The sequence below is a fragment of the Bos grunniens genome, chromosome 4, assembly GCF_055505025.1.
Source record: "Bos grunniens cultivar Pamir isolate PY7600 chromosome 4, Bosgru_T2T1.0, whole genome shotgun sequence".
Taxonomy (NCBI): domain Eukaryota; kingdom Metazoa; phylum Chordata; class Mammalia; order Artiodactyla; family Bovidae; genus Bos; species Bos grunniens.
Genome location: NC_141168.1, coordinates 71,749,643 through 71,769,082, shown reverse-complemented (window position 1 = coordinate 71,769,082; position 19,440 = coordinate 71,749,643). Strand labels below are relative to the sequence as shown.

Below are 19,440 nucleotides of genomic sequence, written 5' to 3'. Positions count from 1 at the left end.
TGATTTGAAACATGTCTTCTGTCTTGTTGAGATATATAATCCAGCCATATTATATATTCAAGTCTAAAAAAACAATTTTCCTCAATAAAATGTGTTCAATATTGAAAACAGAAAATTATTCAGTCTGACACATCTTAGCAACTGAACAACCTAAACTAATTTAAATTTAAATTTAAATATTTTAAGTTACTTCCATCATTGCTTTTAATTCTTTTGATAGAATATCCCAAAAATAATTTAGCTTTGTAACTTATGAAGATACATAATTAACTTCCTTTACCAATATATTCACCCAATAACTTTAACATGCAGCTGCATATAATATTAAGGTATAGCAATCCACTAAAAGAACATATGTTAAAAACAGAAACAATCAGCTGAAATAAAATACAATGGCACATGACCAGTATGTATCTACCAAGCAAAATGGGTTACCAGAGGTGAAGGTTGAGTAGTAATAACAAAAGTAATACATGTGATTAAATCTTTACATACTTTTAAAAATAGCAATGGAATTTTAAAGAATATTTGTAGGGTATAAAAACCTTAAATCAAGTTTTATTGATATTTTGAATGAATGAATGAATGAAATGAATGAATACCTGAATGAATGACTACTGCAGTCATAATAATATTTAACACCTTTGGATGTTCACAAGAATTTGGGATACACAGAGAAAATGACTTGAATACAAACAAACTAGTTGAAATTCAACGTGGTTCACAGTAAAGATGCAATGGCTTTCTATTTGTAGAACAAAGAATCTCAACCTAAAACATATATACAACTAAAATATTTTCAAGTGCAATTATCCAAGGCTTTAAAAAGAATATATACATTTTACTATGTAATTCTTTCTTACCCCCTCCCCCTGCCACCTCCCTGTATTTTTTGATGTTTGGCATAAGTGAACAACAAACCAGAAAGGAATATGCATTTTTAAAGACTGATTTACTCATGTTCTTTTAAGAGCAACACACAACCATTTATAAATATAGCCTTTTAAAAAAGCACCCTTATATAAAACAGTGGGGGATGAAAAATCCCTGCTATACATATGAAGCACAATTTAAGCCCAATACAACTGACCAATCAAAATTAGTGAATGCACTGCATCTCTCTGCAGTGGAGAGAAGCGACAAGGTAGGCTGTCATTCTGCAAAAGCTGCCCAGAACAGGCTTTCCTCTGAAAAGCAGTGCCATTCCTTTTTAGAAAGACTGAATCTAAGTGTTGTCTCTGGAGACAAGAAGCCTTCAGTATGTTAAATTACTTTCATTATGTATTTTCAGATGCTTATTGATTCCACAGTAGGAAGAGTGAGAGACTGCAGCAGCCTCCAAGCAGCACTACATGTTCCATACATTAGCAGTACTGCTGAAACAATGGCATAGTACAGACACATATTTTCATTAAGGTCTCTTCCGAAGAGGTGATTATGACCCTCTTTCCCGGTCCTCTACTAACCAGTGAACAAAATGAATCAATCAAAACTGGAAACGCTTCAACTACATCAAGAATCTTTCAAATCTTTAGCAGAGGTAAGCTGTGCTCCTTATTATAGTATTCAGCTGCTTTTGAACCAGCATAGTGGGGTAAAATTACTTTGAAAAATTTCAGCCTAAATTTTAAGAGTTTATTTGCTTAATTCTACTTATTGCTAAACATGTATCTTTTAGATCTATTTAAGATATGGTATATTTTAAATGTAATTTTTTAGGATGGTATGTTAAATATAAAGAATATTCTTTGTTGAATCACGATGAAGATCCCAGCTTTTTAAATCACTTCAAATTACTAAATATCCTAATGTCATTACTAGTCTTTCTCAAGTATTCAAAAAACTATTATATTTCTTGAAAGAATCAGGTTTATTATTTAGCTATTATTACTCAATTTTAGCTTAAGTTTATTATTGGGCATGTTCACTGAAAATTATTTAATTTGCAGTTACATTTTATATCACCCTTTATATTTCAACCACATGAACATTTCATCAAGGAAATTTATAGTATTTATCATGGAATCTGTTTTAACCAGTTAAAATTCAAACCCTGTGCTAATAAGCAAGCTATAATATTTTACAGCAAGAAATACTGTTAAATTATTATAAAGACAAGAAGGAATGACAGTACTTTCAATGTATGCTAATTGCTCATAATCTCTGAAAATACACCTTAACTTCTAAAATGAGAGCAGAAATTGGTTTAAAAAAACACAATGTCTGTAATGTTAACTCTGTTACTGAATAACAATTTTTAGTCTTCGTTAGGAAAAGAGAATATTTTTACTTAAAGAAACCTTTAAATTTATGCATAAGCTATGGCTCTAATAATACATACAGTTTCCTTACTTTGATAACAAATATTGTGTATGGTGTTAAATAAGCACAACCAAAGTAATTTTCAATTAATTGAAAATTATTAGGAACCTTATTGCTTAACTACTTTTTTCTTTTTCACAAGGGCTCAAAGCAGCTAATTCAGTATTTACAACTGACAATATGAAGAATGCATCTGATCCATCATCTCCCTAGCTGTCTGAACCATAAACTGCAGGATATTCTTGCAACACATGATTTTAAGACATTAAGGAGTTAAAACTGGAGAACAGAGGTCTACATGACTGCTGGGATTATAACACATCAATAGTAATAATACTAAGAAGATGCCATATAAAATAGCCACAAAATGAAAAACAATGTAACTGAAAAACCCTGAAAACAAAATGGTGAGCATTTTTAAAGGAGAACTTTATACTACAACATTACCAGAATCGTGGAGCCACCAATTCTTGAAGAAACAATGAAACATGGATTGCCAAAAGAAATGACATACATTATCAGCAAGCTAATGAGGCTTTATCAAGTATTTTTCTGCACTAAATATTCAGATATTCATATCAATTAATATTACTAAAGAATTTTTCCATCTGAGTTTTATGACCAATTATGTGTCCTCTTCTAATGAAAACAAACCAAATTAAATAGCAGATGGTTTTTATCAAGAGAACATGGACTGGACTTACAAAGCAAGTTATGTGACCAAGAAATCATTTCAAAGTAATGAGGACTGCTATAGAAGTAGATTTACATTTGTAACAAAAGGATGTCTAAAAACATTTTAGAAGCTAGGAACTTTATGTTTCCTTTCTGTTTTCACATGTTCTGGAAAATAAAGAAACATCATCATAAACTCTCTCAAAGGGAAACATAACGCCTATCATTTGAGGAAGTTTCTCTCGGTTGTGACTTTTTAAGGTAAAACAAACACAAGTATTTTGTACTGGTCTTTAGAAATCCATCAGCCAACTAAATCTTACAATTCATGCAGTTGAAGTACTGAAGAGAAAAATGAAAGAATTCCTACAAGACATGAAATAAAACACAGCTACTTCATGTTGTCAGGTAAAAAAAATCATATCCAAATCTGTCAATGACATCATGTTATCATATTGTGGAAAACTGCTATAGTGAGCCAAAAGGCCCATAAGGCAACAACAAACAGGTAGGTCAGAAGATGCATGCAGCCCACAGCACTGTTTAACATTTACAAGAGAAAAGAATCTTGATCTACAGTTCAATGCCTTTCCCTCCGTTATTGCCTAAAATTGACACTTCTAACTGCTGTGACAAAGATCTGATGTTTTAATCTGTCAGTTCTGAAAATCTGGCACACTATAAAATTCTCATTTTTATAGGATTTCAATGCTGGCTAAGACTTTCACTTACTCAAATATATGCCTTTAGTAATACTTTATATTAAGCTCAAAAGAAATTAATGTTATCAGCATTTGTGTTTCTGAAATACTACCTCTAAAATAATATGCATAAATAAAACTGTATTCTAAAACTTGTCAAAGGTTACAACAAGTGAAAGGCTAACATAAGTTCTGAAAACTGTTAGCTTTTATAATTTGTTATGGTTTTGCAGGCAAAATGCTGTACTTGAAATGTGAAATATAGTTGGTTGTATCATTTATATTTTAATATATGAATTACTGACATTTTAGCCCAGCAAATCAGACATTATTTTTATAAATTACTCTAAACTTCTATATTAAAACATAAATATGCATGAATTAGCAAGAGTTGTTTTTTTTTTTTAATTTTCCTTAAAATGATATATACTGGGTGATTTATACAAAAGGTTTTATAGGGAATGTGAAAATTTAATAGATTCCTCAGAAAATGGGCTTCAGATACTCCTTTTTCCCTAAAATTTCATTTTTTGTTTACAAAAATTCTGCTTAATAAAATCAATTGATATATTCTTTTAAACCATCACAAAAATGGCTATTTCTTAAGTGATATTAAATTTCCATTTTCTCCTTCTAAATGATATGAAAGGGTGTGGTCACAAATCATTCATTCATAGAAGTAATTAGTGCTCTTTTACCAAGGTTTGTGGTGTTTTATTTCAAAATACTGTCTTTTTTCTTCCAATTTTTGCTCTTTGTAAAGTTCAGTGCAAAATATGAAATATTTATCATTTTCCTACTTCAGTGGGAAAAAACTCCAGATATCCCCAAGCACACTGTAGACTTCTGAATATGAATTTCAATCAGGAACAAGGACAAAGTGATTTAAAACAAACTAGGGCTCTGTGCCATTTATCATTTTAAATGAAGATTTCTCCTGTTCATTTGAAATCTCATGGGAATAATTACACCTACACTAATTGTGCCACAACATGTTAAAACAGCATTTATTTTCCACCTACTTACAATATTTAAAATGAAATCTTAAAACACTGGGCTAAAATTACTTTTGCATACTGGGTAGTTTTATTATACAAAAATACACTGTATCTCAAATAATAACCTTGAAAAACCCTAATAAGAAAAACCTTTTTAGTTTATTAAATAATTTCAAGCCATATAGAAGCAATCCCCAATAGTTATTTCTTCAAATGGACCAATTTCCTTTTACATCAAAACAATGTAATCTTGACATTTCTACATTTTCCATTAACAGTTTATAAAGTTAAAAATTAAACTAAGTACACAATAAAATTTTTTTTCACAATAAACACAGGTTTTGTACGTCATTTAAATTGCTGAATATCAAATAGTTTATTCTATTTCACTTTCTAGGGAAAAAACAGCTGCTCCAAAAGAATGTGTTTTTCTCCCATTCTGGAAATCAACATGCAGTCTGAATCTAACATTACAGTGCGAGATGACATTGATGACATCAACACCAATATGTACCAACCACTATCATATCCATTAAGCTTTCAAGTGTCTCTCACCGGATTTCTTATGTTAGAAATTGTGTTGGGACTTGGCAGCAACCTCACCGTATTGGTACTTTACTGCATGAAATCCAACTTAATCAATTCTGTCAGTAACATTATTACAATGAATCTTCATGTACTTGATGTAATCATTTGTGTGGGATGTATTCCTCTAACTATAGTTATCCTTCTGCTTTCACTGGAGAGTAACACTGCTCTCATCTGCTGTTTCCATGAGGCCTGTGTATCTTTTGCAAGTGTCTCAACAGCAATCAACGTGTTCGCTATCACTTTGGACAGATACGACATCTCTGTAAAGCCTGCAAACCGAATTCTGACAATGGGCAGAGCTGCAATGCTAATGATATCCATTTGGATTTTTTCGTTTTTCTCTTTCCTGATTCCCTTTATTGAGGTAAATTTTTTCAGCCTTCAAAGTGGAAATACATGGGAAAACAAGACACTTTTGTGTGTCAGCACAAATGAATACTACACTGAACTGGGAATGTATTATCACCTGCTAGTACAGATTCCAATATTCTTTTTCACTGTCATAGTGATGTTAATCACATACAGCAAAATACTTCAGGCTCTCAATATTCGAATAGGCACAAGATTCTCAACAGGGCAGAAGAAGAAAGCAAGAAAGAAAAAGACAATCTCTCTAACCACACAACACGAGACTACAGACATGTCACAAGGCAGTGGTGGGAGAAATGTAGTCTTTGGTGTTAGAACTTCAGTGTCTGTAATAATCGCTCTCCGGCGAGCTATGAAACGACACCGTGAACGACGAGAAAGGCAAAAGAGAGTCTTCAAAATGTCTTTATTGATTATTTCTACATTTCTTCTCTGCTGGACACCAATTTCTGTTTTAAATACCACCATTTTATGTTTAGGCCCAAGTGACCTTTTAGTAAAATTAAGGTTGTGTTTTCTAGTCATGGGTTATGGAACAACTATATTTCACCCTCTATTATATGCATTTACTAGACAAAAATTTCAAAAGGTCTTAAAAAGTAAAATGAAAAAGCGAGTTGTTTCCATAGTAGAAGCTGATCCCATGCCTAATAATGCTGTAATACACAACTCTTGGATAGATCCTAAAAGAAACAAAAAACTCACCTTTGAAGATAGTGAAATAAGAGAAAAATGTTTAGTACCTCAGGTTGTCACAGACTAGGGAAAGTCTAAGTTTCACCAAACCCACATTCAAAATTTTAAATTGTAAAAAATGAATTACTGCCAAATATAAGAAAAACAATTTAAGTATAGGTTATGTTGTAAACTTTCAATGTAAATGTCAAGATTAGATTAGGTCATATATATTCAATTTCTTCATTACTTAATGTATTTGTTGCATGGCAGTTTGTTAAGGTAATATCATGTGTATATTTTGTCAATATTATGTCCATCAGAAGATATTCATGTAAGTCATATTTTCTAAAGAATAAATACATAGCCTTAAAACACTGTATAACTTTAAAATATAACTGACACAGGTATCCTTGCATTTTTTTATAAAGTGTATTTGTTTCTAAGCCACAAACTATAGATATATTTATATGTTAATAACTGGAATAGTGTTTTAATGTAAACCAAAATTATGGGTTCCAAACAATCAAAACAACCCAGGATTTTCTATACTGCTATATTATGTTTTCTAACATAGTCTACTTGCTATAATGTTTGATGCATCAAAAGTAATGACCTATTTATGAAACTTTATCCTTTTTGGAATGTAGGAAATTGCAGGATTTATCAGGATTTTAAAATTCAAAAAGAAAAAAACAAACAACTGTATATGTACATCAAGACAGGGAAACTTTTGAAATTCAAGTTTATTATGAAGAAAAGTTTGATTTTTTAAGATCAAGGGCACTATGCCTATAATATACAAATGAACTGACAATAAAAAGAAGGAAGAAAACCAAAGTTTCTTTCTTCCTTCCTCACTTTGGTTGAGTTAAACAAAATGCTCTGGATTAATACAGTATACAGGCAAAAACCAGAACATTAAAATAAACTGACATCCTAACTTTATATTCAAGTTGGACTTCTTGTATAACAGAAATTAACTACTAAAATCTGAATTCTAGGAATGGGGGAAAAAAGACTTTATGTCATTATAGAAAAGTCACCTACTTATAATTTTAGATACATAGCAACTTTAGAGTAATAAAATTTATACAATGTTCCTACACTATCAGAGCTCCCAAGTGTTTCAAAATACTCTAGTTCTTTTCAACTCTGAAAATCACTAAAGTGGCAATAAATCTTGTGAATGTTTTTTACTCTACAACACATAAACTTAAAGCATTTGCCTCCAATCCTCAATTCATATTAGAAAACTATGAAATTACTAATCCCAATTATAGATATCAGGTTTGAGAATCTTATATCAAACAAGGATTTTCCAAGTGTTATAATCTAATAGTAAGTGCTAATTATCATTGTATATGAAAACTAGCAATAAGTTATTTAATGTAGGCAAATACTTGCTACCTTGTAATTGGTTAACTGAACAATTCTTTATTCTGTTTTTTCATACTGTATTCACTAAATTAAGTAGCAACTCATTTTTAAATAAAAAAATTTGTCAAACAATTCAATAACAATCTCTCATTGAAAGAAACTGTTTTCATCAGGTGGTCTTCTATAATTAAAAATTAAATGCTGGACTCTTAAGAAAAAAAACAGTAATACACCACTTTTGTGTAAATAAATGAAATTCACCCAGTCTAGTTTACTGAACTATCTTATATCTTGGGGAAAAGAGCACCATGCAATAGCTTGAATTCACTGAGATTACATGAGAAATTCAATAGTGATATATTTCTGATAATAATTGACATAATGTCAAATCTTAGCAAAGGAACAGTTTCCTTCTGCCTTACTTTGTACTCTTTAATAGAATTAAAGAAATGTCTCAATTTGACAATATGAAGCATAAACAAGTAGGACTAATATTTTGAAACTCTTAAGAGATATCAGGATTTCATACAGACATCAAAAAATTTTTTGTTAGATAAGTATATCTAGCACAGAGTATCTTCTAACATACTCCTTAAATTTTTTAAACTAATTTTATACTTGGATTTCTGAGCATAAATATTTTAATATCGAGTTTTTAATCTAAGTGAAAATCAGACTATTTTTAAAGTTTTCATATTAAGAAAAACTCTTTATGTTTTAAATATTTTTCATCTTCAAGTCTATAAACACGCCAAAAAACTCAGTTAAAAACCACTTTTCTAATAAATCTGTCTAAACTGCCTTATTGCCTTCTTGTTCTCTGTAATAAGAAAACTAACAAAATAAGAAATAAACAGCAAACATTATAATGTTTCCTTCTAAACTATTACTATTTCTACACTTGACACAAGAACAACTAACAAGCATTTCTGCCCACCTGTAGTAATCTTTCAGATATATAGAAGTGTACCCAATGATCTATAATCAAGGATATTCATATTTACTAGATAACCTCTGATAGCTTGTTAGTGTTAAATAATGTGTAACTTGTAAACTAAAATAACATTTATGTTGAAACTTCAGTTTTTAAAAACAAGTCACAAATATGCTTGCAATAGCTGATCTCAGCTTAAAAAGAAAGAACGAGAAGCTTAGACAACCTTTTTTTAAATGCTTATTCAATGAAAAGGTGAATTATTTTTATTCTTCTTACAATGGCTCTTACTATAACATGTAAACTTTTTACTTTACTTCAAATAATTTTATTTTTAAAAGCATTAATGCAAATTTTTCATGTTAGAATGAAGTTTTAAATGCAAAAGCAATAAAGGTAACAATAAATTCAATATGGGATCTTCTTAAGATCATTTTTTTTAACCCACTTGCCACAAATCACATTCACAGATACCAATTGCTATACAGCTGTGTTAGTTCTTAAAAACTACAGAAACAACTATTATTTTAAAAACTAACTAAAGAAGAATGTTCAACAAGATATGGAACTACTATTTTTTTTATTTGTTTCCTAATTTAAGGTCATTGTTATTCTACCAACTTGTACCCAACAGATGTTCAAACATATTAAAAAAGAATTATTTACAATTATGCTTTAATTAAAAATGCCATTCCTAATAATTCTGTACTTCTCACTCATGATAAGTCAATTTTTAGGTATGTGGTCTGTTTTTTTAATCCCCCAAATAAAGTTATAGCAAAATTCAGCTGTCTGGTCGGACATTAAAAAATCAAACTCCTGAGATTTTACTGAGATTAGACTTTTAAATGCAAAAACCTAAAAGTATAAGAAAGCAAGTGCTTTATTTGTAGAGCTTTCTTCAATACAGTAACTTCAAGACTACTTTCCAAAGCCAATAAAGCTTTTGGCTTTATTATATTTTATGACTATACAGTCAAGTAAGCTTTGTAATTTTATTAACATTTGAATCCTTACAAAGTAGAAGGCATTATGGAAGAGAGTTATATGGCAGAAACTTATGTATTACCCTCAGAGCTTAAAAAACAGAATCAACGTAGTAAAAAGTATGAAAATACCTATAAAAAAATCAGAATGTGGTATTTTAAAAGAATCAAATTCTTGATAAGAAAAGAATTATGTTGGATTTAAGAACAGTAAAAATAAAAGGAAAGCTACTAAATAAGTGTATTCTGGAAACAGAAAACACAGTTCTTTGTAGAAGAAAAGTAATACAGCAGTGAGAACTTATCTGGTAAGTTAAATTAGAACCCCAAGACGGAGGTCTTCAATGAGAGCAGAGAAATCTGAGCAGGGGAATAATGCAGTAGGAAGTGAGCTACAAAAAACAAACAACAACAAAAAAGCAATATGTAGAAGAGCTGATGAAGACACAGCAGTGGGAAACTGAAAAACCAAACAGTTGGGTAAAACCCAGGATAGGAAGCTGCTGCCATCACTTGATAGGTAATGAAAGACCCGGCAAAAAGTGCTGGCAGCTCTGCAAAGCAGCATATACATGTGACAGGCAACATTAAGGCAGAATCAGTGAAGTATCCAACTGACTAGAAAGCCAACTGGTATAAAAGACTGAAGAATTAAAAATGATGGCCGTAAGAAGGACCACAAGAAATGAGATTTCCTCAATGATCTAAGAACTTTTTAAACTATGCTTTGAATAAAGCATTAATACATAGGTAACAAGGACAAAAACAAAAATTTCTGGCAAAGCAGAAAATTCAATTAAGTAAAATAAATAACAGTATTCAAGAATGTTCTAGTTATTACAAATATTCAAAATGAAAACTCCAATTCGATGTTTTATATTATCTACTTTATATTTTTCACATATTGGTTTATTGAGTTTTTCCATTAAACGTATTATTTTCCTCTTTGGTAATTTTTTTAACTACAAAAAATTTTAAACACTGGCCAAATTTGACATATACAAAGTAAAAAAATATAAATATGATCCTTTGTGTCTTTCCTAATAATTTATTATAAATTACCCATCCAACTCATTATATACATATCACCTTCATTCTTTGTCAATGGCTACATAAAAATAATTTTTAAAAATTAAAAAAAATCATATAAGCAAAGTTTCTGAAAAACAATATTGATAAAATATCAAGTACTTAAACTTTTTTATAATATAATTAAATAGCTTCAAATTACATTTCAAAAAGTAAGAAAGGTAACTTAACAAATTATGGAACAGCTTAGTTTTCTAAATGGAAGTTAAAAGCAAGGGAAAAACACATAAAATAATCTATTTCTTTTCTTCATTTCCACTCTGTAAGATAAGAAATACAAAAACCAGAGAAAACTTTAGACAGTTATTTTCTTTACATTTCAGAGATGGATACCCATATATACCCCTTCTGGAAAACAGCTGCCTATGGGACCAAAAGTGAACTCAAAGAAAGCTAAACATGAGATGACGAACAATAAATGTTAGGGAAGAGAGAAGCTCAGATCCTATTATAAACAAGAAATACAAGGAGATAATTAAACTCAGAAAAACTAGGGAAAAGATCCAAAAATACTCAGAGATGCTTAACTCTTAGAGAAATACAAAGAGAACATAGAATTACAGATCTGAGTTCACAAAAGACAATTAATTTGAAGACTCTTCCTAAAAATCATTCAAAACAGTGAAAGAATTAAAATGCAGTCAACAGACTAGACAGAGCAGTAATATGATAAAGAATACTATAACAATTCACAAACATCTGGAACAAAACAGTACTAAGATGTAGAAACAAATGGAACATTGGGTTCATCATTTATACGAACGCTATCACCTTCTAAAGAATACTCATTTTTGCGAGAGAAAAAGATGAGCAAATTTAACACAGTAATATTTCTCCCCTGGCTCGTGATAAAATAACGTGTGAAAATAATCCTAAGTATCTCTACCCTTCTATTCACACTTTTCTTTTTTTAACAGACCTCTATACGCTGTATCTGTGGCTTTCAAGGATGACAGCTTTGTATTTACACCAACAAGTGGTAAAAAGTGCTGTCACTCCTGTCAGGGCCACCAATATTAACTTCATACCAGTATCAAACCCTGAAGCATCAAGTAAGATAGAAATGGAGAGCTGAGTTTGTCTGGGATTGAGGTCATTTTCCTCACCTTGCTTCCATGTAAGCAATTATTTAATGTCATATATTTCTGAGAGCCATTCAGCAAGGCAGACTACCAAAACACATCACCAACTTTTCAGGGAGAAAAGAAAAAGGAACAAGAGAAGATAATAAGCTTATGAGGAATCACTTTCTGCAGAGACAGTTTAGGACATACAATACTAGAAAGTGATGCAAAATGAAAACATATTAACTTAACATAAAATTTTTTTAATGTTAATACTAATAAATCAGAGTTTGGGCCATATGAGACACAGACTGTAGGAATGAGAAATATATTAATACATGGAACTGACACATAGACACAGCAGCCATTAATAGTACACACAATCCCACATGTCATACTATCATGGAATACTGATTGGGTGGAGAAGAAACAAAGATACGTATTTCACTCTAATATTGTTAATACCTCACTCAGGGCAGGCTGAAATGTAAAAAAATCAAATTATATGTCTACACTTTAAGAATTTTCTTTCCAATTCTTAAAAACCTTTAGTCTTTCTTTTGCTATTAAATTTCTTCAAAGTATCACTTCTTACAAACAACAAAATGCTAGCAAACTGTAGCTACCTAACTTTATAAACTGTCTTTAACCCAAATAATACAATAATAGTCTGTAATACTAATGTAACCTTTCATAATGCTCCCCTAGAAAAAGTGACTGATAAATACCAATGGATGAGTAAATATTTGAGAAACTGAAAGGAACAACTTTTAAACTTATTAATCTTGTTTCAGTTTCAGTTCAGTTCAGTCGCACCGTCGTATCCAACTCTTTGCAACCCCATGGACTGCAGCACATCAGGCTTCCCTGTCCATCTTGTTTAGGAGAGTTTCTCAAAATATAGCCCCCTTTATCAGAATCTCCATGGTGTTTATCTGAATACTCCAATTTCTGGGCCCTACTTTTACTTAATGAAGCAGAACCTCTATGGCTGCATCCAAATAACAAGTTTTAATAAGTTCTCTTAGATGATTTGTGTGTTAAAGATTAAGAACCATTACTTTATATACTAGAAGATAGACTATCACAGCGACAGACATTCAAATAACTATTAAACCAAAAGATATAGAAGCAATTCTGAACTCATTTCAGGCCACAGTGCCTACTTAAGGAAAAAAAAATTAAGCACACTTCATTTTACCTTATAAAATTCTTAGTTGGACCTATATACAGTTAGGGGAAGCACACTGACTGAAACTGCCCACCCTGGCCAGGCACCACAGTAACCATTCGCATGAGTTGTTTTAGGACAGGAGGCCCTGGTAAGGAACACGGAGCTAATAAGCCATCACCAACAGAAAGAGTTCGGTCAAAAGGAGACACCACATGTCTGACCACCTCCCAGAATCCTTCTCTCTGGCATCCATCTTGGCTGAACAAGGCCTGCACCACCAGGAAGGACTCTGAGTCAGAATGACTGGCTAAAGACAACCCGGAAACTAATCCCATCACCATAACCCTAGACTGTGAGTCACTTGACAGAGCAGTTCTCCTGGGTTCCCTTACCCTACTGCTCTCCACCCGGGTGCCCTTTCCCAATAAAATCTCTTGCTTTGTTGGCACATGTGTCTCCTCGGACAATTCATTTCCGAGTGTTAGACAAGAGCCCAGTTTCTTGGAAGGGGTCCCTTTTCCTGCAACAGTACTACAGTTCACCAGGACATTTATTTCCTTAAGAACTAAAATTTGGGAATTCCCTAGCGGATCAGTGGTAGGACTTTGTGCTCATACTGCTGTGGGTCCAGGTTCAATCCCTAGGGTAGGAACTAAGATCCTACCAACCACACTGCATGATCAACGGAAAAAAAATTTATTTTCTAAAAAGAAGTTTTCTAGGCAACGTGTGTATACGTGCTTAGTCACATCCAACTCTTTGTAACCCGTTGGACTGTAGCCCACCAGGCTCCTCTGCCTGTGGGATTTTTCAAGCAAGAATACTGGAGTGGGTTGCCATGTCCTACTCCAGAGGATTTTCCTTTAAAAATCATACACTAAGATAAAATAATACCAAACACAAAGACAATACTGTAAAGTGTTACTTCATTCAGCCATTATACTCAGTTAATTACAAATCGTACAACTACTGTCTGTCATAATGTTACCTTATTCTGACCAGAAAGTAAGCACTATACTTGCATGTTTTTATTCATTTCAATACAAAATTTATTACTTCTAAAATAAGTTCACAAGGAAAATACTAAAAAATTCATTTTGTGTATCTTTTGAACAGATGTCACTCAAATTAGGTAGACAGTTTCAGTCAAATATTTTTCCTATATTATTGAAATTTCCTTTGTGCCATCAACACAATTAAGGAAATATCAGCTACTCTTTGGTAGTTTATGACAACTTTAATTTCCTATTTGGTTCTATAACAGTTTAAGTAACACTGGTAATCAGTGTTATTTAAATACTTCAAAGAGTAGAACAAAAACACTACTCTGGGAACATTTCTTATTAACCTTACACTAAGAATTCTTTCCAAAAACACTGATATTATCTACTGCTATAATTCTTTTGCTTTTTAGCACTTTCACTGAATCAGAGAACTCCAGAGCATGCTGGTATTACTGAAAATGGGCTGCTAATGAATACAATTTAAATATACAAAGGAAGTTCAGGTGATTGAATATAGCCACCATACAGAAAAACATCTCCCCAAAAATACATTTCAGATAAACAATGACTTTGGTGCAGGATTTCCTGGAGTCTCTTAAGTCCTTTGAAATTGTGTGTAAAATTTAACAGGCATATGTGTGCATGTGTTTCTCTGGAACAAATCTCTACAAAACTCAGAAAGATTCTCACAAAAGCAAGTGACCCAAAACTAAAACTATGCTTAAAGTTAGGAAGTAAGAAAGGAAAATTGGTAAATATTATTTATATCCTATGTCATCCTAAGGGAAATACAAGACAAATTTTAAAGCATCCAACTTTAGATACAATTAAATTAAATGAGAAAATAAAAATCAGAGCAAACAGAATGAAAAAAGTTAAATTAAAATTAATCCTGGTATAAAATAAAAATGCAAAACACTAATCATTAAGTCTTACATTCTTACAAGAGTGGGTAAAAAAGGTTGTTCTCTTTATTTTCCACTAGGTTGGATAAGAGAGAAAAGGGGTCAATCACTTAAATCAAATCCCATACGATTATACAGTGGAAGTGACAAATACATTCAAGGGATCAGATCTGATAGTGTGCCTGTAGAATGATGAAGGAAGGTTCGTGACACTGTATAAGAGGCAGTGATCAAAACCATCCCAAGAAAAAGAAATGCAAAAAGGCAAGAATGGTTGTCTGAGGAGATCTTACAAACAGCTGAGAAAAGAAAAGAAGCTAAAGGCAAAGGAGATAAGGAAAGATACACCCATCTGAATGCAGAGTTCCAAAGAATAGCAGGAGAGATAAGAAAGCCTAAATGATTAATGCAAAGAAATAGAAGAAAACAAAAGAATGGGAAAGACTAGAGATGTTCTCAAGAAAATTAGAGATACCAAGGGAACATTTCATGCAAAGATGGACAAAATAAAGGGCAGAAACAGTATGGACCTAACAGAAGCAGAAGATATTAAGAGGTTGCAAGAATACACAGAAGTACTATACAAAATAGAGCTTCACGACCCAGATAACCACGATGGTGTGATCACTCACCTAGAGCCAGACATCCTGGAGTGTGAAGTCAAGTGGACCTTAGGTAGCATCACTATGAACAAAGCTAATGGAGGTGATGGAATTCCAGCTGAGCTATTTTAAATACTAAAAGATGATACTGTGAAAGTACTACACTCAATATGCCAGCAAACTTGAAAAACTCAGCAGTGGCCACAGGACTGGAAAAGGTCAATTTTCATTTCAATCCCAAAGAAAGTTCAAACTACCACACAATTGCACTCATTTCACATGCTAGCAAAGTAACACTCAAAATTCACCAAGATAGGTTTCAACAGTACACGAACTAAGAACTCCCAGATGTTCAAGCTGGATTTAGAAAAGGCAGAAGAACCAGAAATCAAATTGCCAATATCCATTAGATCATAGAAAAAGCAAGACAATTCCAAAAAAACATCTACTTCTTATTTACTGACTACACCAAAGCCTTTGATTATATGGATCAAAATAAACTGGAAAATTCTGAAAGAGATGGGAATACCAGACACCTGACCTGTCTCCTGAGAAATCCATATGCAGGTCAAGAAGCAACAGTTAGAACCAGACATGGAACAATGGACTGGTTCCAAATTAGGAAAGGAGTACATCAAGGCTGTATATTGTCACCTTGCTTATTTAATTTATATGCAGAGTACATCATGAAAAATGCCAGGCTGGATGAAACACAAGCTGGAATCAAGATTGCTGGGAGAAATATCAATAACCTCAGATATGCAGATGACACCACCCTTGTGGCAGAAAGCAAAGAGGAACTAAAGAACCTCTAGATGAAAGTGAAAGAGAAGTGTGAAAAGACTGGCTTAAAACTTCACATTCTAAAAACTAAGATCATGGCATTCAGTCATGGCATTCAGTCCCATCACATCATGGCAAATAAAAGGGGAAACAATGGAAACGGTGAGAGACTTTATTTTCTTGAGCTCCAAAATGCAGCCATGAAATTGAGACACTTGCTCCTTGAACAAAAAGCTATGACCAACCTAGTTCAGTTCAGTTCAGTTCAGTCGCTCACTCGTGTCCGACTCTTTGCAACCCCATGAATCACAGTACACTAGGCCTCCCTGTCCATCACCAACTCCCAGAGTTCACCCAGACTCACATCCATCGAGTCGGTGATGCCATCCAGCCATCTCATCCTCTGTCATCCCCTTCTCCTCCTGCCCCCAATCCCTCCCAGCATCAGTCTTTGCCAATGAGTCAGCTCTTCGCATGAGGTGGCCAAAGTACTGGAGTTTCAGCTTTAGCATCATTCCTTCCAAAGAAATCCCAGGGCTGATGTCCTTCAGAATGGACTGGTTGGATCTCCTTGCAGTCCAAGGGACTCTCAAGAGTCTTCTCCAACACCACAGTTCAAAAGCATCAGTTCTTTGGCACTCAGCCTTCTTCACAGTCCAACTCTCACATCCATACATGACCACAGGAAAAACCATAGCCTTGACTAGACGAACCTTTGTTGGCAAAGTAATGTCTCTGCTTTTGAATATGCCATCTAGGTTGGTCATAACTTTCCTTCCGAGGAGTAAGTGTCTTTTAGTTTCATGGCTGCAATCACCAGAAACATTACTCTGCCAACAAAGGTCCGTCCAGTCAGCTATGGTTTTTCCAGTAGTCATGTATGGATGTGAGTTGGACCTTAAAGAATGCTGAGAGCTGAAGAATTGATGTTTTTGAACTGCAGTGTTGAAGAAGACTCCTGAGAGTCCCTTGGACTGCAAGGAGCTCAAACCAGTCCATCCTAAAGGGAATCAGTCCTGAATATTCATTGGAAAGACTGATGCTGAAGCTGAAAGTCCAATACTTTGGCCACCTGGTGCAAAGAACTGACTCACTGGAAAAGACCCTGATGCTGGGCAAGATTGTCGGCAGGAGGAGAAGGGGATGACAGAGGATGAGAGGTTGTAAGGCATCACCAACTCGATGGACATTGATTAGTTTGAGCAAGCACTGGAAGTTGGTGATAGACAAGGAAGCCCGGAATGCTGCAGTTCATGGGGTCGCAAAGAGTCAGACATGACTTAGTTATTGAACAATAACAACAATGGAGCCAAGCAGACCAGTTGGAAGAAAAAGATGGCACTTCCAACTGATAAGAAAACAGATATTCTTAAAAACAAAACAAAAAGGCACCCCAGTAATTATGATGTACTTATTCCTTTCATCCTCACTTCCCCGCTTTCAAAGATTCACTGATTAATAGAAATGGAAAAATTGATTAACCTTCAGAAAAATCTTTCATAAATATTCTCTCTCAACGAAGTTCTAGAAAAACTCGGTGGCAGAAAAATGGTTAATTGCAAAACCACAAACCAAAAGAGCCACCTGAGCTAAGGCAAAGACTAACATCAGGAGAATGACACTTAGCAGAGATGGCTGCTAGAAAATTTCAAAATGAAAAGTTAATAAACTGAATTTTCATCAACTAAGTTTAAGATAAATCTATTTTACCCAAAATTTCTAGTCCTCATTAAAACATCTTACCTATCAATGATTCAAATATACAATATGAATAATTACAACGAACTAAAAAACAAACAAAAATAAAACTGCACTTTGAACACACGATAAAGGACACCATTAAATATTTTATTACTATTGTTAAATCCAAGAAAGAAGATGAGAAGCTTTTACTTCTTTTCTTCTATCACTATCGTTTATATTAACAAATAGACTTACTGGTTCCACAACACAACCAACTTCTCAAACTACATAAATGTTTTTAAAATCTTAATGAATAACATATGTTACAGGATCTAGTAGACAGGTCATAAAATGCCCACTCAAAACTGTCAAGCAGCAATAGCCATAAAATCCTAGTTGCCATGATAAATAAGTCACCTATCTTGTAAGCATTTTTTTAAAATCATAAAAGCACTTTTATAAGGCTCATTATAATAGCACTTAGCCCTCACTTGCCCAAAGATTTCATAAAAGGTTTGGGCTGTAGGCACTTACAAAAGTAGTGGCAACAAGACTGAAATGTCAACGTCAATATCACAAGGCCAAATATAACTACAAACAGGGTGTAAACGGGACTTCCCTGGTGATACAGTGGATAAGAATCCACCTTCCAATACAGGGGACATGGGTTCAATCCCTGGTCTAGGAAGATCCCACATGCCTCAGAGCAACTAAACCGGTGCACCACAACTACTAGCTCACCCTGCAGAGCCAGTGAGCTGAGACTACCAAACCCGGGTGTTGCAACTATTGAAGCCCAAGCACTCTAGGGCCCACGAGCCGCAACTACTGAGCCTGTGTGCCACAACCACTGAAGCTTGCATACCCTAGAGTCCACAAGCTGCAACTTCTGAAGCCTGCGTGCCTAGAGCCCATGCTCTACAACGAGAGAAACCACTGCAACGAGAAGCCCACACATGGCAACAAGAAGTGGCCCCCACTGCTCGCAACTAGAAAAAGCCTATGCAAAGCAACAAAGACTCAGTGCAGCCAAAATAATTAATAATTTTTTTAAAGAGTGCAAACGAAGAACAATGGAGCACATGTCCCTGGATAAGCAGCAGAAAGGAAACAGCCTTGAAATAACTGACTGAGGAATAAGACTGGCTGATAGACAGTAACAGGTGTAACCATAAAGTTGTAAAAATTATACTTAAAAAAAAGGAAAGAGTAGGATAAACTGGGACATCTATAACGCAGAGCAATTTTACCTATATTTCGTAAAGAATACATGTCTACAAACCAATACAGCAACAGGAAAACAGGCCAGTAACAACTAATTCATCAATGAAAAGCAAATGACAAACACAGCAAAAACAAAATGCAAATTAGAATAAGTTAAAAAATAAGTTAATATACTGTTTTTCACATGTGTGACTGGCAAATAATTTTTAAAAGCTAATGCCTATTAATGATGACAAAGTTATAGGTATATTTTCTCACATTAGTTCAAGAAAGAAGTTTCA

The 19,440-nt window shown here is 33.4% G+C and overlaps 2 protein-coding genes across 12 annotated transcripts in view; one reads left to right on the top strand and one right to left on the bottom strand.

The window, feature by feature from the left end:
• The window catches only part of COG5 (component of oligomeric golgi complex 5), a 277,344-nt gene that overhangs the window by 209,369 nt on the left and 48,535 nt on the right, over positions 1-19,440 (bottom strand). The window lies entirely within an intron of this gene.
• Positions 1,064-9,057, top strand: GPR22 (G protein-coupled receptor 22). Of its 3 annotated transcripts, none has more exons than XM_086396864.1 (4): positions 1,064-1,144; positions 1,292-1,540; positions 2,465-3,405; positions 5,094-9,057. In XM_086396864.1, exon 4 carries the CDS (start codon positions 5,118-5,120, stop codon positions 6,417-6,419), a length of 1,302 nt encoding a protein of 433 aa, XP_086252990.1. In that variant the 5' UTR covers positions 1,064-1,144; positions 1,292-1,540; positions 2,465-3,405; positions 5,094-5,117; the 3' UTR covers positions 6,420-9,057. The 3 variants fall into 3 exon arrangements, with proteins under 3 accessions (XP_086252990.1, XP_086252989.1, XP_086252988.1); XM_086396863.1 differs by having other exon boundaries at positions 2,465-3,505; XM_086396862.1 differs by lacking the exon at positions 1,064-1,144 and having other exon boundaries at positions 1,169-1,540; positions 2,465-3,505.

What these genes read in the sequence shown, in the direction of transcription:
- GPR22 (XM_086396864.1), top strand. Translation starts at nt 5,118, where the DNA reads ATGTGTTTTTCTCCCATTCTGGAAATCAACATGCAGTCTGAATCTAAC.